We start from the raw sequence: 13,673 nt of genomic DNA, 5'->3' as shown, positions 1-13,673 counted from the left end.
ACGATCTCCGCCGGCTTCTTATCATCTTTTCTTGAGCACGGAGGTCTCCGTGGGACATCCGCTTCCTCGTGGCTCCGCCGTCGAACTGCCAATGGCGACTTAAATAGTCGGCGGCGCGCTGACGTCATCACGTAGCGTCGACGCGACGCTACGCGATGACTGGGCGGTCCGGATTGTCCTGCCGCCGTCCTGAAATTACAAATGGCCGGCTTGGTGAGCCCTGGTTGGCTCACCGTCCCGGCCGAACCGAGGGGACCGCCGCCGCCCGAAGAACGACGACGGCCCCGGACAGGTAAGTCTCCCACACATTGTCAGACAATCTGGGAATGTTAATTTTTGTCTGTTGACTATTGTAAAAAGACAAAGAAAATTATTGTTTCCCTGATTTAGATACTAGAATAACAAGTTAAAACGGGGTCACTATTGCCTTAGACGTGGACACGCTAGTCCTATCTTATGGTGATGGTTTTATACACCGCCCAAGATGGGCTCCTCTGTCATTATAAGGAGCCACAGAAAGTATTCTTCTGGTACATCTTTGTGTCAACAACTATTCCTGAGGGATTGGGTACGTTTAGCCGGTAATAAGCCTGACAGTTACCATAGCGACATAAAATTACATATAATTAATTTCCCTCTCTGTGTTTAAATTTATACCAAACTCCTAATAATACCTGGTTAGCATAATGGCAGGGGAGGACATTTATAACGCCCTAAAGACGTGTTTCTTAAATGATGTGAATGAACCAGTTACTTCATGGGACAATGGCGAGACCTATTTCTGCTGCTTCACATGAAATCAGAGAAACTCTAAGTGACTCTGACTTCTCTGTAAAAGCCTTAATAACCGTGGCTTTCTTTTCTTCAAAGTACTGGATGTGATCTAATGCCACAACGCTAAAAAAAAAATAGACGTTGAGACTCTACATGATGTAACACAGACTGAGCTGTGGGCCCCGCACCTTTCCACCACCGCAGGGCCCACAGCAGTGGGGATTTCCTCAGTATATCCCTCATATACTAACTACACATCTCTTACATTCCACCACTGGCGCAGCTCTCCTACAGAATGTCAGCAACTGGGCTGTCACTGACAATAGAGCTTTTCACCCCTTGATAACTCATCCCTTAGACCTCCTACAGCGCTCCACCAACACAGATCTCCTACAGAGGAACCGTATAAGATTTAGGGTCCATTTTAATTATTTGCTATTTGAGAATTAGCATTATATTATATATAATGTTATATATATACTTGAAAGCTTTATTTGTACACTGAAATGTAAAGTTGATCTAGGACATGCGTTACCCCAATTATAAATCTGTCATCACATTTTACATTTACCCCTCCCCCCTCCAATGCAACATGGTTTTGCCCAGGAGCAAAGTTACTCCTATTTCTTGCTTTGCTTTCTCTAATTAATCAGGCCCATACAGTATATTTACATGGTATATAATTATTTATTTATATTCTTTATTATATTAATGTATCATAAACACTTAGAACATTTTATTTATGATTTGGCGCTGATTTTTTCTTTTATATACAGGGCTATTCAAAAAGAATGAACCGATTTCATTACATAATATTTTATTATGAAAAAGTAAAACAAAACTCCAGCCAGGTCACAAATATTCTACTCATAATCAAGTTTTATTTCCTGTATTACATGTGTTCAATGTGTTTTCAGTTCTCAGGCATCATCATGAATTCAATCTAAACTTTAATATGATCGTTGCTATCATTTGTAACTGCATTAAGTCTTACCTGCACATAATTATGGTAGGGGTCATCCGGTCTTACTGGAGCTTCCATTGTTTCATATTCAGGTGAGGCTCCATTTTCCCTCACAGCTGCAAAGCACAATATATTACAGAATATACTGGTTAACAGTTTATTTCTAACATTAAATGCAAAAATGAGAGAAAATAATTTCCATTATCATAGATCAGATAAATGTTATCTTGAGATTTAAGAAACATCATCTATGGTAGAGATGATGGAATGTGTTAGACAGTAATAGTTTGGATGTAGAACTGATGGGCCTGATTCATAAAGCGCTACGGAATTTGCTGGCGCTATATAAATAAATGATGATGATGATGATTGATCAAGGCACGTATCTGCTGATTTTGAGAGTATCCAGCACAAAATCACTCTGCACATGCTGAGAATCGGCAGATATGGCCGATCATGCAGCCTTTTTGCGAGCGACGGAAAGGGCACTTACTACAGCCTAAGATTTAGGGCAGTGTCCTGGGCGAGGAAGGGGTGTTTTCCCATGGTCAATGTACAGTAGTGGCGTGCCAATCTCAAGCACATGCAGTCACGGCCGTAGTAAGCTCTATGTCCATGGAAGCAACCTTCCACTCCTTCCTTATCTCTTTCTCCAGCCACCGGACCCGCTGGCTCTATACAGTGGAAAAAAAAAAAGATTTAAAATAAAACAGTGTGGGGGTCCCCCCCTTCTAATGCTGTTAACCCTAGTGCTGCCAGCCTAGTGCTGGTTGTCACAAATTCAAGGGGAAAAAAAGCGTGGGGTCTCCTGATTTTATGAAAACCAGCACTAGGCAAACCAGTTGGGGCTGGTGGCACTATAGCAGGGAGACACGCAGCAGGGGCTCCCCCTTCCATAATTAGGGTAATGGGGTAACAAAGACAGGTGTGGTTTATTCAAACTTTACTTTGTGGAACTACATGTCTCAGCAAGCCCTGGGTGTTAGGGCATGCTGCCATTTGTGGTTTTCCAAGTGCCAGTATGTCCTGGCTGCCAGGGGTATGCTGGTGCTTGTAGTTCTACAAGCCCCAGCATGCCCAGACTGTTAATGGCAGCCCAGGCTGGCTGAGACTGTAGTTCCACAAATTAAAATAGTGTTTTTACATTTTTCTTAATTTGTACTCACTTTATTATCCCACACCCTCTGCCCAGGGGTTTGGGAAAAGCCCTAGTGCTTTCAGCCTGGGGAGAGGTCTCAATAAGGGGGGGCGCAATTTTTGCTAGGAAAATTACTAGAAATTTAGCCCTGTTCTAAAAAGCCTGGTGCTGGTTTGTCATTATGGCAGGTGGAACCCTTGCTGTAGGTTCCCTGCTATAGTGCCACCAGCTCCAGCTGGCTTGCCAGTGCTGGTTTTCGTAAAATTGGGGGAAGCCCATGTTTTTTTCCCCGCCAAATTTTACCATTACCAGCACTAGACTGACAGTACTAGGGATAATCGCCTGAGGAGGGGGGGACCCCACACATATTTTTTGTAAAAAAAATTATTTTGTAGCACTTTATAGAGCTCTGCAGGTGCTGACAGGTACGCATTTACCTGCAGCATCCTGTGTATAGAGAACAGGAGCCCTGCACCCAAATTCAATTATTATTATTATTGTTATTGTTATTGTTTATTAATTAATTTATTTATAAGGTGCCACAGATTCCGTAGCGCTGGGTACAGAAGTAAGTAACAAATAGATGAGGTAATACATCAGTAGCACAGATGAGTGTGAGTAATGCTATGGGGACTCACACAGAGTGCAGCAAAAGACGTGACAGGACGTACGGGAGACAGGAGACAGACGTGGGATAATAGGTAGAGAGGACCCTGCCAGCGAGGGCTTACATTCTAAAGAGAGGGGTGGTTAGAGACTGGGAGAAAGATTTAGATGGCAGACAAGGAAGAGAAGGTGATGGATAGAATTGTTAGGAAGTGGTAGGAAAGGCAAGCTTGAAAAGGTGAGTTTTGAGTGAATTTTTGAAGGGCTAAAAGTTGGGGGAGAGTCGAGTGAGACAGGGTAGGGAGTACCAAGGAATGTTGGCAGCATGGCAGAAGTCTTGGAGGTGAGCATAGGAGGAGGTAATGAGAGGTGAACTGAGGTGGTGGTCAGAGGTGGAGCGGGGTGGCCGGGTAGGTATGTACCTCGAGACAAGGTCAGAGATGTACGGGGCGAATTGTTGGTAAGGGCTTTGTAAGTGAGAGTAAGGAGCTTGAACTGAATTCTGAAACGGATAGGGAGCCAATGAAGGGATTTACGCAGAGGAGAAGCAGAAGAGGTGCGCTGGGAGAGGAAGATGAGCCTAGTCGCAGCATTCTGTATGGAGTGAAGGTCAGAAGTGTGAGAGCGAGGAAGGCCAGTGAGAAGGAGGTTGCAATAGTCGAGACGAGAAATGATGAATGAATGGACCAGGATTTTGGTTGCTTCCTGAGAGAGCAACGGACGGAATTTCGTAATGTTACGGAGGCAGAAGTGGCAGGATTTGGTGAGGGACTGGATATGAGGGATAAAGCTGAGGGCAGAGTCAAGGATGCCTCCAAGGCAGCGGGCTTGGGTGACAGGAGAGACAGTTATGTTGTCAACCAAGAGGGAGATATTGGGAGGGATAGCAACATTGGCAGGCGAAAAGATGAAGATCTCGGATTTGGAGATTTTGAGTTTCAGGAAGCACTGTGACATCCAGGTAGTTTCAGCAGAGTGAACTCTAGATACCTGGGTTAGGATGGGGAGATAGAGGTCAGGGAAGGAAAGATAGATTTGCGTGTCATCAGCATAGACGTGGTATTGGAGGCCAAATGATTGAATGTGTTCACCAAGAGACGTGGTGTAGAGAGAGAAGAGCAGAGGGCCAAGGACAGAGCTTTGTTGGACTCCAATAGAAAGGGGAAGAGGGAGAGGAAGCAGACATGCTAAAAGAGCAGCCAGAGTGGTAGGAGGCAAACCAGGAGCTGTTTTGCGAAGACCTAGGTAGTGAAGGATGGTGAGGAGAAGAGAATGATCGACGGTGGCAAAAGAAGCAAGGAGGTCGAGAAGGGAGAAGTGACCATCGTATTTAGCTGAGTAAGTCATTTGTTACTTTAGTGAAGCCAGTTTCAGTTGAGTGAAGGGGATGGAAGCTAGACTAGAGAGGGTCAAAAAGAGTGGGAAAAGCGAAAGTCGGTCAGACGATTGAAGACAAGTCGTTCAAGAATTTTAGACGCAAAGGGAAGCAGAGTTATGGGGAGATTGTTGGAGAGAGAGCGGATGAGTCAAGGGAAGGGTTCTTGAGAATAGGCGAGATGAGAGAATGCTTGATGGTCGAGGAGAAGATACCAGTGGTGAGCAAGGTAACAACAGGCATTTGAAGAGAAGGAGCGGAGGAGATTGGAGGGGACAGTATCGAGAGTACAGGTTGTAGAAGAAGAGGAGGAGAGAAGAGAAAGGATCTCGGGCACAGTTACAGGAGGGTAGGAGCCAAGCGTGGCAGAGTGAGTGATAGAGAGGACAGGTGGGGGGAGGCAAGTCTGACGAGAACAGATATAATTGTGTATAGAGTCAATTTTGTCTTTGAAGTAGGTGGTAAAGTCAAAAGTGGTGATGGATGAGGGAGAGAAGGTGGGGGAGGATACAGTAGAGAATTAATGGTAGCAAAGAGGCACTGGGGTTTATTGTACAAGGTGGAGATGAGGGATGTGAAAGGTTTGTTTGGCAAGAGAGAGGGCAGAATAGTAGGATGAAAGTATGAATTTATAGTGGGTTCAGAGGAGCGGGAGCACTTTTGGAGGAGACGAGTAAGAGGGGAGTGCCAGTGTTGGGGCTTAGATTGGCGGGGACAAAGGGGGGTGGCGGAGGCTGCAGTACAAGGGCAACAGAGAGAGTGGACTTGTAAAGAGAGACAGCAGCGTTGGGACATGATAGGGAAGAAATGGGAATAAGGGCTTGAGAGAGGACGCAAAGATGATAGGGTTAATGCTGTTGATGGGACGCAGTGTGCGAGCAACTTTGGGTGGGAGAGGTGGGGCAAGGGGTGAAGAGAGGGTAAAGGAAAGGAGATTGTGGTCAGAGAGGGAGTCTGCTGTATAGCCACAGAACAATACCTGTCCCTAATTAAATCAGGAGTGACTCATCTGCTATAGCTTTGTCTTCATGTTTACCTGTGAAAGGTAAAAACAGAAAATGACCAATCAGACAGGTCCTTAAACTACTAAGGAGGTAATTTTTGCCTTTAGAAACCAGCTCCAGAGAACAGCAAATTGGCATTCACTACCCAGTGATAGCTGAAGTCAGGCTGGCGTTGAGATATAGTTCTCTGCCCCTGTCAGGAATGGGACAATCGGTCCCTGGAGTACTGCCGTTGCCCTAATCGACCTCTCCAGGTTTTGGGGAGCTGTGTGTCCGCCGAAAGCGGAGTGACAGTGACTTAGGGCCACTAACTTTGCTGGTGGCCTTAAAGGAGAGAGGGGGAGAAGCTTGGATTCATAGACAGCAGTCCCTGAGAGTGACTAGGATACTGGTGAGGTGTTTTCATTATACTCTGTATGTTGTCTGTGCCAGACTGTAGTGTTTCAGGTTATTATTTAAATATGTTTATTGCTGTTTGGTGCTACCATTTTGTTAAATAAGCTTATTTGTTTTATTTCGGATATTTGCCTGGGTGATTTTGAACTTTGGATAGGTACCGGGTAGGCCAGCTGTATGGCACAGAAGGTTACCTTAAACCGGGTATCCTCACACTATGCTATCTAAATTTTTTAATACAGTTGTAAAAATCCTCACTTAGAAGAAATCCTCATTGATTTATTTTACTTGTGCTTTTTAACACAGTGCAGTTTTGTGGCAATAATTTTAGTAAACATATTAGGGAACATGGTATAAGATTGAACAACACCTTTATTTTTTAGTAGAAACAAAAAACATTAGTGACAAGGAATTGCAGGCAATATATTAAATGGAAACACAGATAGTCAAAAAGCCTGAAATCAGAATAACAGTATTACTGGGTAGAGGGACATGAGAAGATCATTTGTAGTATAGTTGATAGGCAGAAAGAAGCTTCATTACACAACACTAAATATGGGTCTCATAATAAATCTGTTTTATTCTTTATCTTTATCCTCAATTACACAGTAACAACATTTAATGATGAATAACATTTAAGATAATTGTGGAAATTATTTTCCTTTAAGTGAGAGATAACTTTTGATTACGAAAAAAAAATACATTATGAATAATAAGCTTTATCTTTGTGTTATATTTGTATTTATTTTCCACTTTATATCATTTTAGATATTCAGGAAAAGCACAAGGAACATCTTCTGGAGAGAACTCAGAATCTAGTGGAGCACAGACCCCCGAGATCTACCCAGGAACAGCAAAGTTTCTACCTTACTGAGCGTTATGTGAACATGATTGTTGTCTCCACCGATCATTTCAGACAGCGATCTCAGCACGAGCTCATAGAGACTGGCAAAAAACATGAGGATATATTGAAAAAAGAACGTTTTTTGTTGGAACATATAGCCCTCAACAAGCTGTTCCGTTGGTCCTGCCAAAATCACTGTGTGCCAAATGTAGTGATGGTGAGCGGGGTTCCGGGAATAGGGAAGACCACACTGATGCAGAAGTTTGTCTATGACTGGGTGACTGGAAAACTCTATCAGAGATTTTCTTTTCTCTTCTTCTTCAAATTCCGGGAACTCAACAGACTGGATAAGGTCAGCTTGGAGTCGATGATCCTTCAACAATATCCTTATCTTCAGGGTCAGCTTCAAAACATCTTACAGGATCCACAAAAACTGCTCTTTATATTTGATGGTTTAGATGAAAGTAATCACCAAATAGATTTCACATCAGATCAGTTGTGTCATAATACACAATGGACAGAAAGTTGTATGCTGAATGTGGTTAGTTTGTTGAGACAGTCTCTTCTGAAAGGTTGTTCTGTGTTAATGACCAGTCGCCCAACTAAACTGGCATCAATTGGTATAAATATTTTTCAACGAGTATCTGAGATCATGGGATTCTCTCCCAAAGAAATACAGATGTACTTTGAATGTTTTTTCCAAAATAAAGACTTGTCAGAGAAGGCGTTTCATTATGTGAGAGAGAATGACACATTATACACCTTCTGTTACATCCCATCGTACTGCTGGATCATCTGTACAGTATTATCAATGTGCTTCAAAGCCCAACCAACAACCACTGATCAGCTGATGTCATCATTGCCCAAAACACTGACACAACTCTTTGTGACGTTTGTCAGCAACATTCTATCCAATCACAGCCAGGATATCCGTGGTGCCCGGGAACTGATGACATCTATTGGGTGGATGGCAGAACATGGAGTCATGAATCACCTCATTGTATTTGATGAACGAGATCTGGGATCATTCAATGTAGACACTTCCTCACATCTCACGTCAGGTTTTCTGATGGAATCTGATCAATCTCCTAATGTGACCTTCTCCTTCTTACATCTCACCCTCCAGGAGTTTCTGGCTGCTCTGGTCCATTATCTGGACTATTCTGAGAAGTTGCAGAGTTCCCTTAATAATGCTAAATCTTATACAGATGGACGAGCTGAAATATTTCTCCGCTTTCTCTGTGGGTTTATGGATAGTTCTACCAGATCCCTTTTGAAATGTTTAGGAGACTTTTCCATTAAAGCCTTGAAAGATGTAACCAGTTGGCTACAGAAATCTCTTGCTGATGTCCATAAGGACAGAAATATTAATATAGTTGAATTTCTGAATATATTTGTCTACCTCTTTGAGTCCCAGAATAGGACTCTAGTAGAAGAATGTTTGGGATCAAATAAAACTTTTACATTGAGCAATATCAGTCTAACACCCATAGACTGCACAGTGTTGGCTTTTGTCCTCAAATCCTGCAGAGAGACAGAAACACTTGCTGTACATAAGTGTGATATTCAGAGTGAGGGCTGGAAGAGACTGGCACCTGTTCTACACACTATCAGGCACATCAGGTAAGATTTATAAGTTATGTGTTTGAAAGAAGCAAATTGAGATTGTTGTTCTGAACTGAGAATATTTTTAGAATTATGTTTCCATTAAATTACACAAATTATATCATTATACTATTTTATATTTCCAATTTATTGAACTATAATATACAGATAGTTACCAAATTAAGGGATCTATTTACAATCGTGGAAGAGACAAAGTGCTGGCAAAATGCTCTTTCATAGCGTTGTCTTATTTATTATATGTCAATAAACTAGTGGTAATAGATAATGTAGAATAGAGGTAATCCATATTAGGACATATTAAATACAAATTAAATAATGAGAATAGATTGATAATTACACTTATACATGAATCCTGGTTCCCAAATTCTGGAGTTTCTTGATAATGTACTGAATACTGTGATAGTGATAGAACACTAAGTGAAGGTCAATTAGTAGCTGAGAATGTAGCTAAATACACAGAAGGCTATATATAATATACAGAAGGCTATATATAATATACAGGAGGCTGTATATAATACACAGAAGGCTATATATAATACACAGAAGGCTATATATAATACACAGGAGGCTATATATAATACACAGGAGGCTGTATATAATACACAGAAGGCTATATATAATACACAGAAGGCTGTATATAATACACAGGAGGCTGTATATAAAACACAGGAGGCTATATATAATATACAGAAGGCTGTATATAATACACAGAAGGCTGTATATAATACACAGGAGGCTATACATAATACACAGGAGGCTATATATAATACACAGAAGGCTGTATATAATACACAGGAGGCTGTATATAAAACACAGGAGGCTATATATAATACACAGAAGGCTGTATATAATACACAGGAGGCTATACATAATACACAGGAGGCTATATATAATACACAGAAGGCTATATATAATACACAGAAGGCTATATATAATACACAGGAGGCTATATATAATACACAGAAGGCTGTATATAAAACACAGGAGGCTATATATAATACACAGAAGGCTGTATATAAAACACAGGAGGCTATATATAATATACAGAAGGCTATATATAATACACAGAAGGCTATATATAATACACAGAAGGCTATATATAATACACAGAAGGCTATATATAATACACAGAAGACTGTATATAAAACACAGGAGGCTATATATAATACACAGAAGGCTGTATATAATACACAGGAGGCTATATATAATACACAGGAGGCTATATATAATACACAGAAGGCTGTATATAATACACAGGAGGCTATATATATATATATATATACACTTCTTTCACGGATTTAATTCAACGGACATTCATTTTGAACTCTCTGATTTCTCCTGCTTTAACATCTTGATAACTAAAAGAACAGCTTCCATGACCTGTCTGCTTTCTCCAGTTCTTTGGCTCATCGCAGCTTAGTAAATAGACCCCATTGTTTTTACCATCAATAACACATCAACTGATGTAATAAAGCTGCTGCATATAATAGTTACAGATACTTGTAGGATCTATGTTGTGGCCCAGTGAGGATATTCTGGTGGCTCATTACAGCCCCACACCCTGTATCTGCCATGTGTCTCTTTACTATCACTAGTATAATGTAATCTCCTGTTCATCTGTTTTCCAGGCTATCTGCCACTGGTCTGAAGGATTCCTGTATTAATTTCATAGTATCTGCATTACGTCACCCTGAGTGCAGGATCCAACATCTGGGGTAAGTGTCTATTTCCCCCATAATGTTCTGTTCTCGTCCAGGACTTCTACTTTCTATTGTACACAGGGAATTGGGCTGTTCATTGTTCCCACCCTCAAAGGTTTTCTGATGATATTGTTCCTGAATGTACGTGTCTAATAATGAATGATGTCACTGATGATATCACATAGAACAACCCAGACATGATTACATCACTGATCTCTGACATCACACCTATGTTATGAAACAAGTAAACATAATAAAATATACCTACAGCTGGTGCAGAACTGTACCTTAGAAAAGCACAGCTAGGTTTGATTTGTCATAGGGCAAAAACCCCACCAGCACTAGGTACCTCTGGCTCTTGCCGGTGATAGTCTCCCCTGTGCTTTTGCATCGTAGAGCCTCAAAACTCCAAATATAATGAGTCTTTAATGTAAGTTTTTCACTTACAAAAAGTTTTTATTCACAATACATAAAGAATATTAAAAACCTATATTTAAAATGTACATATCCACTATACATATATCTGGAAACATAAAGCACAGTTCAGCTTTAAGTAATAGGAGCCTAAAAAATGACTGCACTGAGGAAAAATAAAATACTAATAAGCCTCTTCTCAAGAAAATCAAAAACGGTTTATATGTGAAAAATTTACATCAGTTGTTTTAGAGACTTATTATATTTGTAGTTTTGAGCACTTTAATTTATTATTATTATTATTATTATTATTATTATTATTATTATTATTATTATATTTTGAGCTCTGTGGATAAAGTAATTCTCCGCTTTTTGAAGCAGTACATACACAAAATGTTATGTAAGATTTTTCTAATCTTCTCTTTAAATAATAATTGAAATGAGCAGGTTCTCCAAATATAATATTTCCGTATTTTATTAAAATGTATTATGTATAGATACAATCATTACTGGATGAAGCAGACATACGACCAAGGTCTCAAATGCCAATTGACACTCTATATTTGGTTAGTTCATTTATAGAAAATGTTTCTCATCATTGCCAAAAACATTACTTATCCTTACCAAACCAAACCTCTTGGCCCAGTTCAAAGCTGACACTTCATCATTAATCTTCATTAAAGTAACATGTTCTTGGAAGGGTCTTATTGACCTTAATTCTGGCCCTTGTCTTGTCAGGGGCAATCCCCGCACTCCTCCTAGGTGCAGGGGACGGTTGCCTGTTCTCTGTGCACGATGCGTCCCGTTGCTAGGCAACAGGATGCACTGCTCGTGCGCCTTGTCGGTGTTCATCTGATTCTGATCACTGAATCGGCTTTTCCTGCCTTCTATTTAAATTACACACTGGCACCATTAGGGTGCCAGAGTATTGGTCCACACCAGCTCCAGCACTTCCTGCTTGTATGCTCCATCATGTTTTGCTGACTCCTGGCTTGTTCCTTGGCTCATTCTCCTGGACTTTGATTTGGTATTGCACAGTCTGTTTAGCATTGACCTTCTGCTTGTTCTTTACACTTCCTCTGGTTCTCCCTGTGTACTGCGCTACTGTTTGGCTTGACCCGAACTGCCTGACTATTCCTATCTACCTCCACCGCGTTGGTAACTGACTTGGAGAACCGCGACCTGCACATCCCTCGCAGCCAAGACCTACATCCTTGCAGGGGGCTGTGGTGAAAACCGGTGGTGTGTTAGACTCCGTGCCTCCCTGTTCAGTTGCGTAAATACCAGCCAGTGCCCCTCTACAGCGTCTATAACCGTGACAAAATACTCTGGTCATGAATGGACAGGAAGAACCCTCCGCCAAGGATCTTCTGCTGTATCTGTCTTCAAGAGTAGAGCAGCAAGAGACCAACCAGGCCCAGCTCCTACTGTGCATTGAAGGGGTGGTATTCTGTCTGGGTCTGGACTCTCTCCAAAGCTCCCTACCACTTTGCCCGGTGGCAATTGTAAGTACGGCAAGCACCTCAGCCGTTACCATGACTACCAGCACCCCTGGGACCCGGAGTCTTCATATACCACCTCCCAAAAAATTTGATGGCGACCCCAAGAAGTGCTGTGGCTTCCTTAACCAGTGCACCATCCAATTTGAACTGGATCTAGAGAATTTCTCTTTTAAGTGCACCAAGGTGGCCTATATAATCTCTCTTCTGTCGGGGCAGGCCCTCGCTTGGGCATCACCTTTGTGGGAACATGATGATCCCATACTTCAGAATGCCACCGTGTTCATTAGAAGTTTCTGCAAGGTCTTCGACGAACCAGGCCGGGTGTCCTCTGCCGCTTCTGGCCTTTTGAATCTACTTCAGGGATCTCTTGCCACTGGTCAGTATGCGGTCCAATTCCAGACTCTTGCTTCTGAGCTCTGTTGGAATAACGAGGCCCTGATTGCCATCTTCTGGCAGGGTCTGAATGATCACATAAAAGATGACCTGGCTGTTACCGGCCGCGGGCACCGCCACGACTCTCCTGGCCATCCCTGGTGGCGTCCCCTCTCAACTGTGGCACGATCATTTACATCACATCACTGCTTGCATGCTAGCATGCTAGTTCTCATTTATACGGAGCAGAGCATCGGCAGCATGACAGCCAGCATCTGAATGAATAGAGCGCCCATGCTCTACCTCTCAACTGCCTATTCCTACGGGGCCACGAACGTCTCAGTTGCATATTGGTACGGTTTGAGGGTATTGATCTTCCCTATATCTCTCTTCCTGACCAATATCTATGGATATTTTTTAAATCCTTATTATAGGGATTCTCTTTGTATAGAGATCTTTTGTGATCAATATACCCTCCATTATTCCTTCTCGGAAATCTATTTATACAATCTGGAGTTCCTGAAGGTTTCTTTGTGATCCAGTTATTTTGTGGTTTCCTTCTCTGTCTGTACTCCCTTTTTTATTTATATTGGTCTTACGTATTTATTACCAGAATCGTATGTGTTATTTCTAGGGAGCGTTAATTCAGATATCTCTACTTTATCCCTTATATAATTTTTATGTTCCCTTTGTGTGATTTCTTTATTTTTCTTTATCTTGGAGATGATATTAGTATCCATCTCTCTATAGTCTTCCAAATATGTAAATAGTCTGACAAGATCTTGTAGATTTTCTATTTGTTTTTCCAAAGAGATTCTTCTTCTCCTTCTTTCCTTAAGTATAATTAAAATCAATGAAAAAGAATATTGTTCCAAAACGACTTGCCATTCTATTTTAAAACAGTCAGAAGCTCTTTCAAATGAGGGCATTTTTGAATTCTCAAACCCTTAGTAATTAT

At 41.5% G+C, this 13,673-nt stretch overlaps 2 protein-coding genes across 4 annotated transcripts in view; one reads left to right on the top strand and one right to left on the bottom strand.

Moving 5' to 3' along the window:
* Positions 1–13,673, bottom strand: part of LOC142108564 (uncharacterized) — a 625,828-nt gene that overhangs the window by 459,276 nt on the left and 152,879 nt on the right. The window lies entirely within an intron of this gene.
* Positions 1–13,673, top strand: part of LOC142108401 (NACHT, LRR and PYD domains-containing protein 12-like) — a 133,298-nt gene that overhangs the window by 15,357 nt on the left and 104,268 nt on the right. Inside the window, exon 3 of the mRNA XM_075192024.1 lies at positions 7,026–8,724. Coding sequence (XP_075048125.1) covers positions 7,026–8,724 — 1,699 coding nt within the window. The remainder of the gene's footprint in view (positions 1–7,025; positions 8,725–13,673) is intronic.

The sequence above is a fragment of the Mixophyes fleayi genome, chromosome 12, assembly GCF_038048845.1.
Source record: "Mixophyes fleayi isolate aMixFle1 chromosome 12, aMixFle1.hap1, whole genome shotgun sequence".
Lineage (NCBI taxonomy): Eukaryota > Metazoa > Chordata > Amphibia > Anura > Limnodynastidae > Mixophyes > Mixophyes fleayi.
The sequence above is the reverse complement of the archived record's forward strand: the minus strand, read 5'-3'. Positions and strand labels throughout refer to the sequence as shown.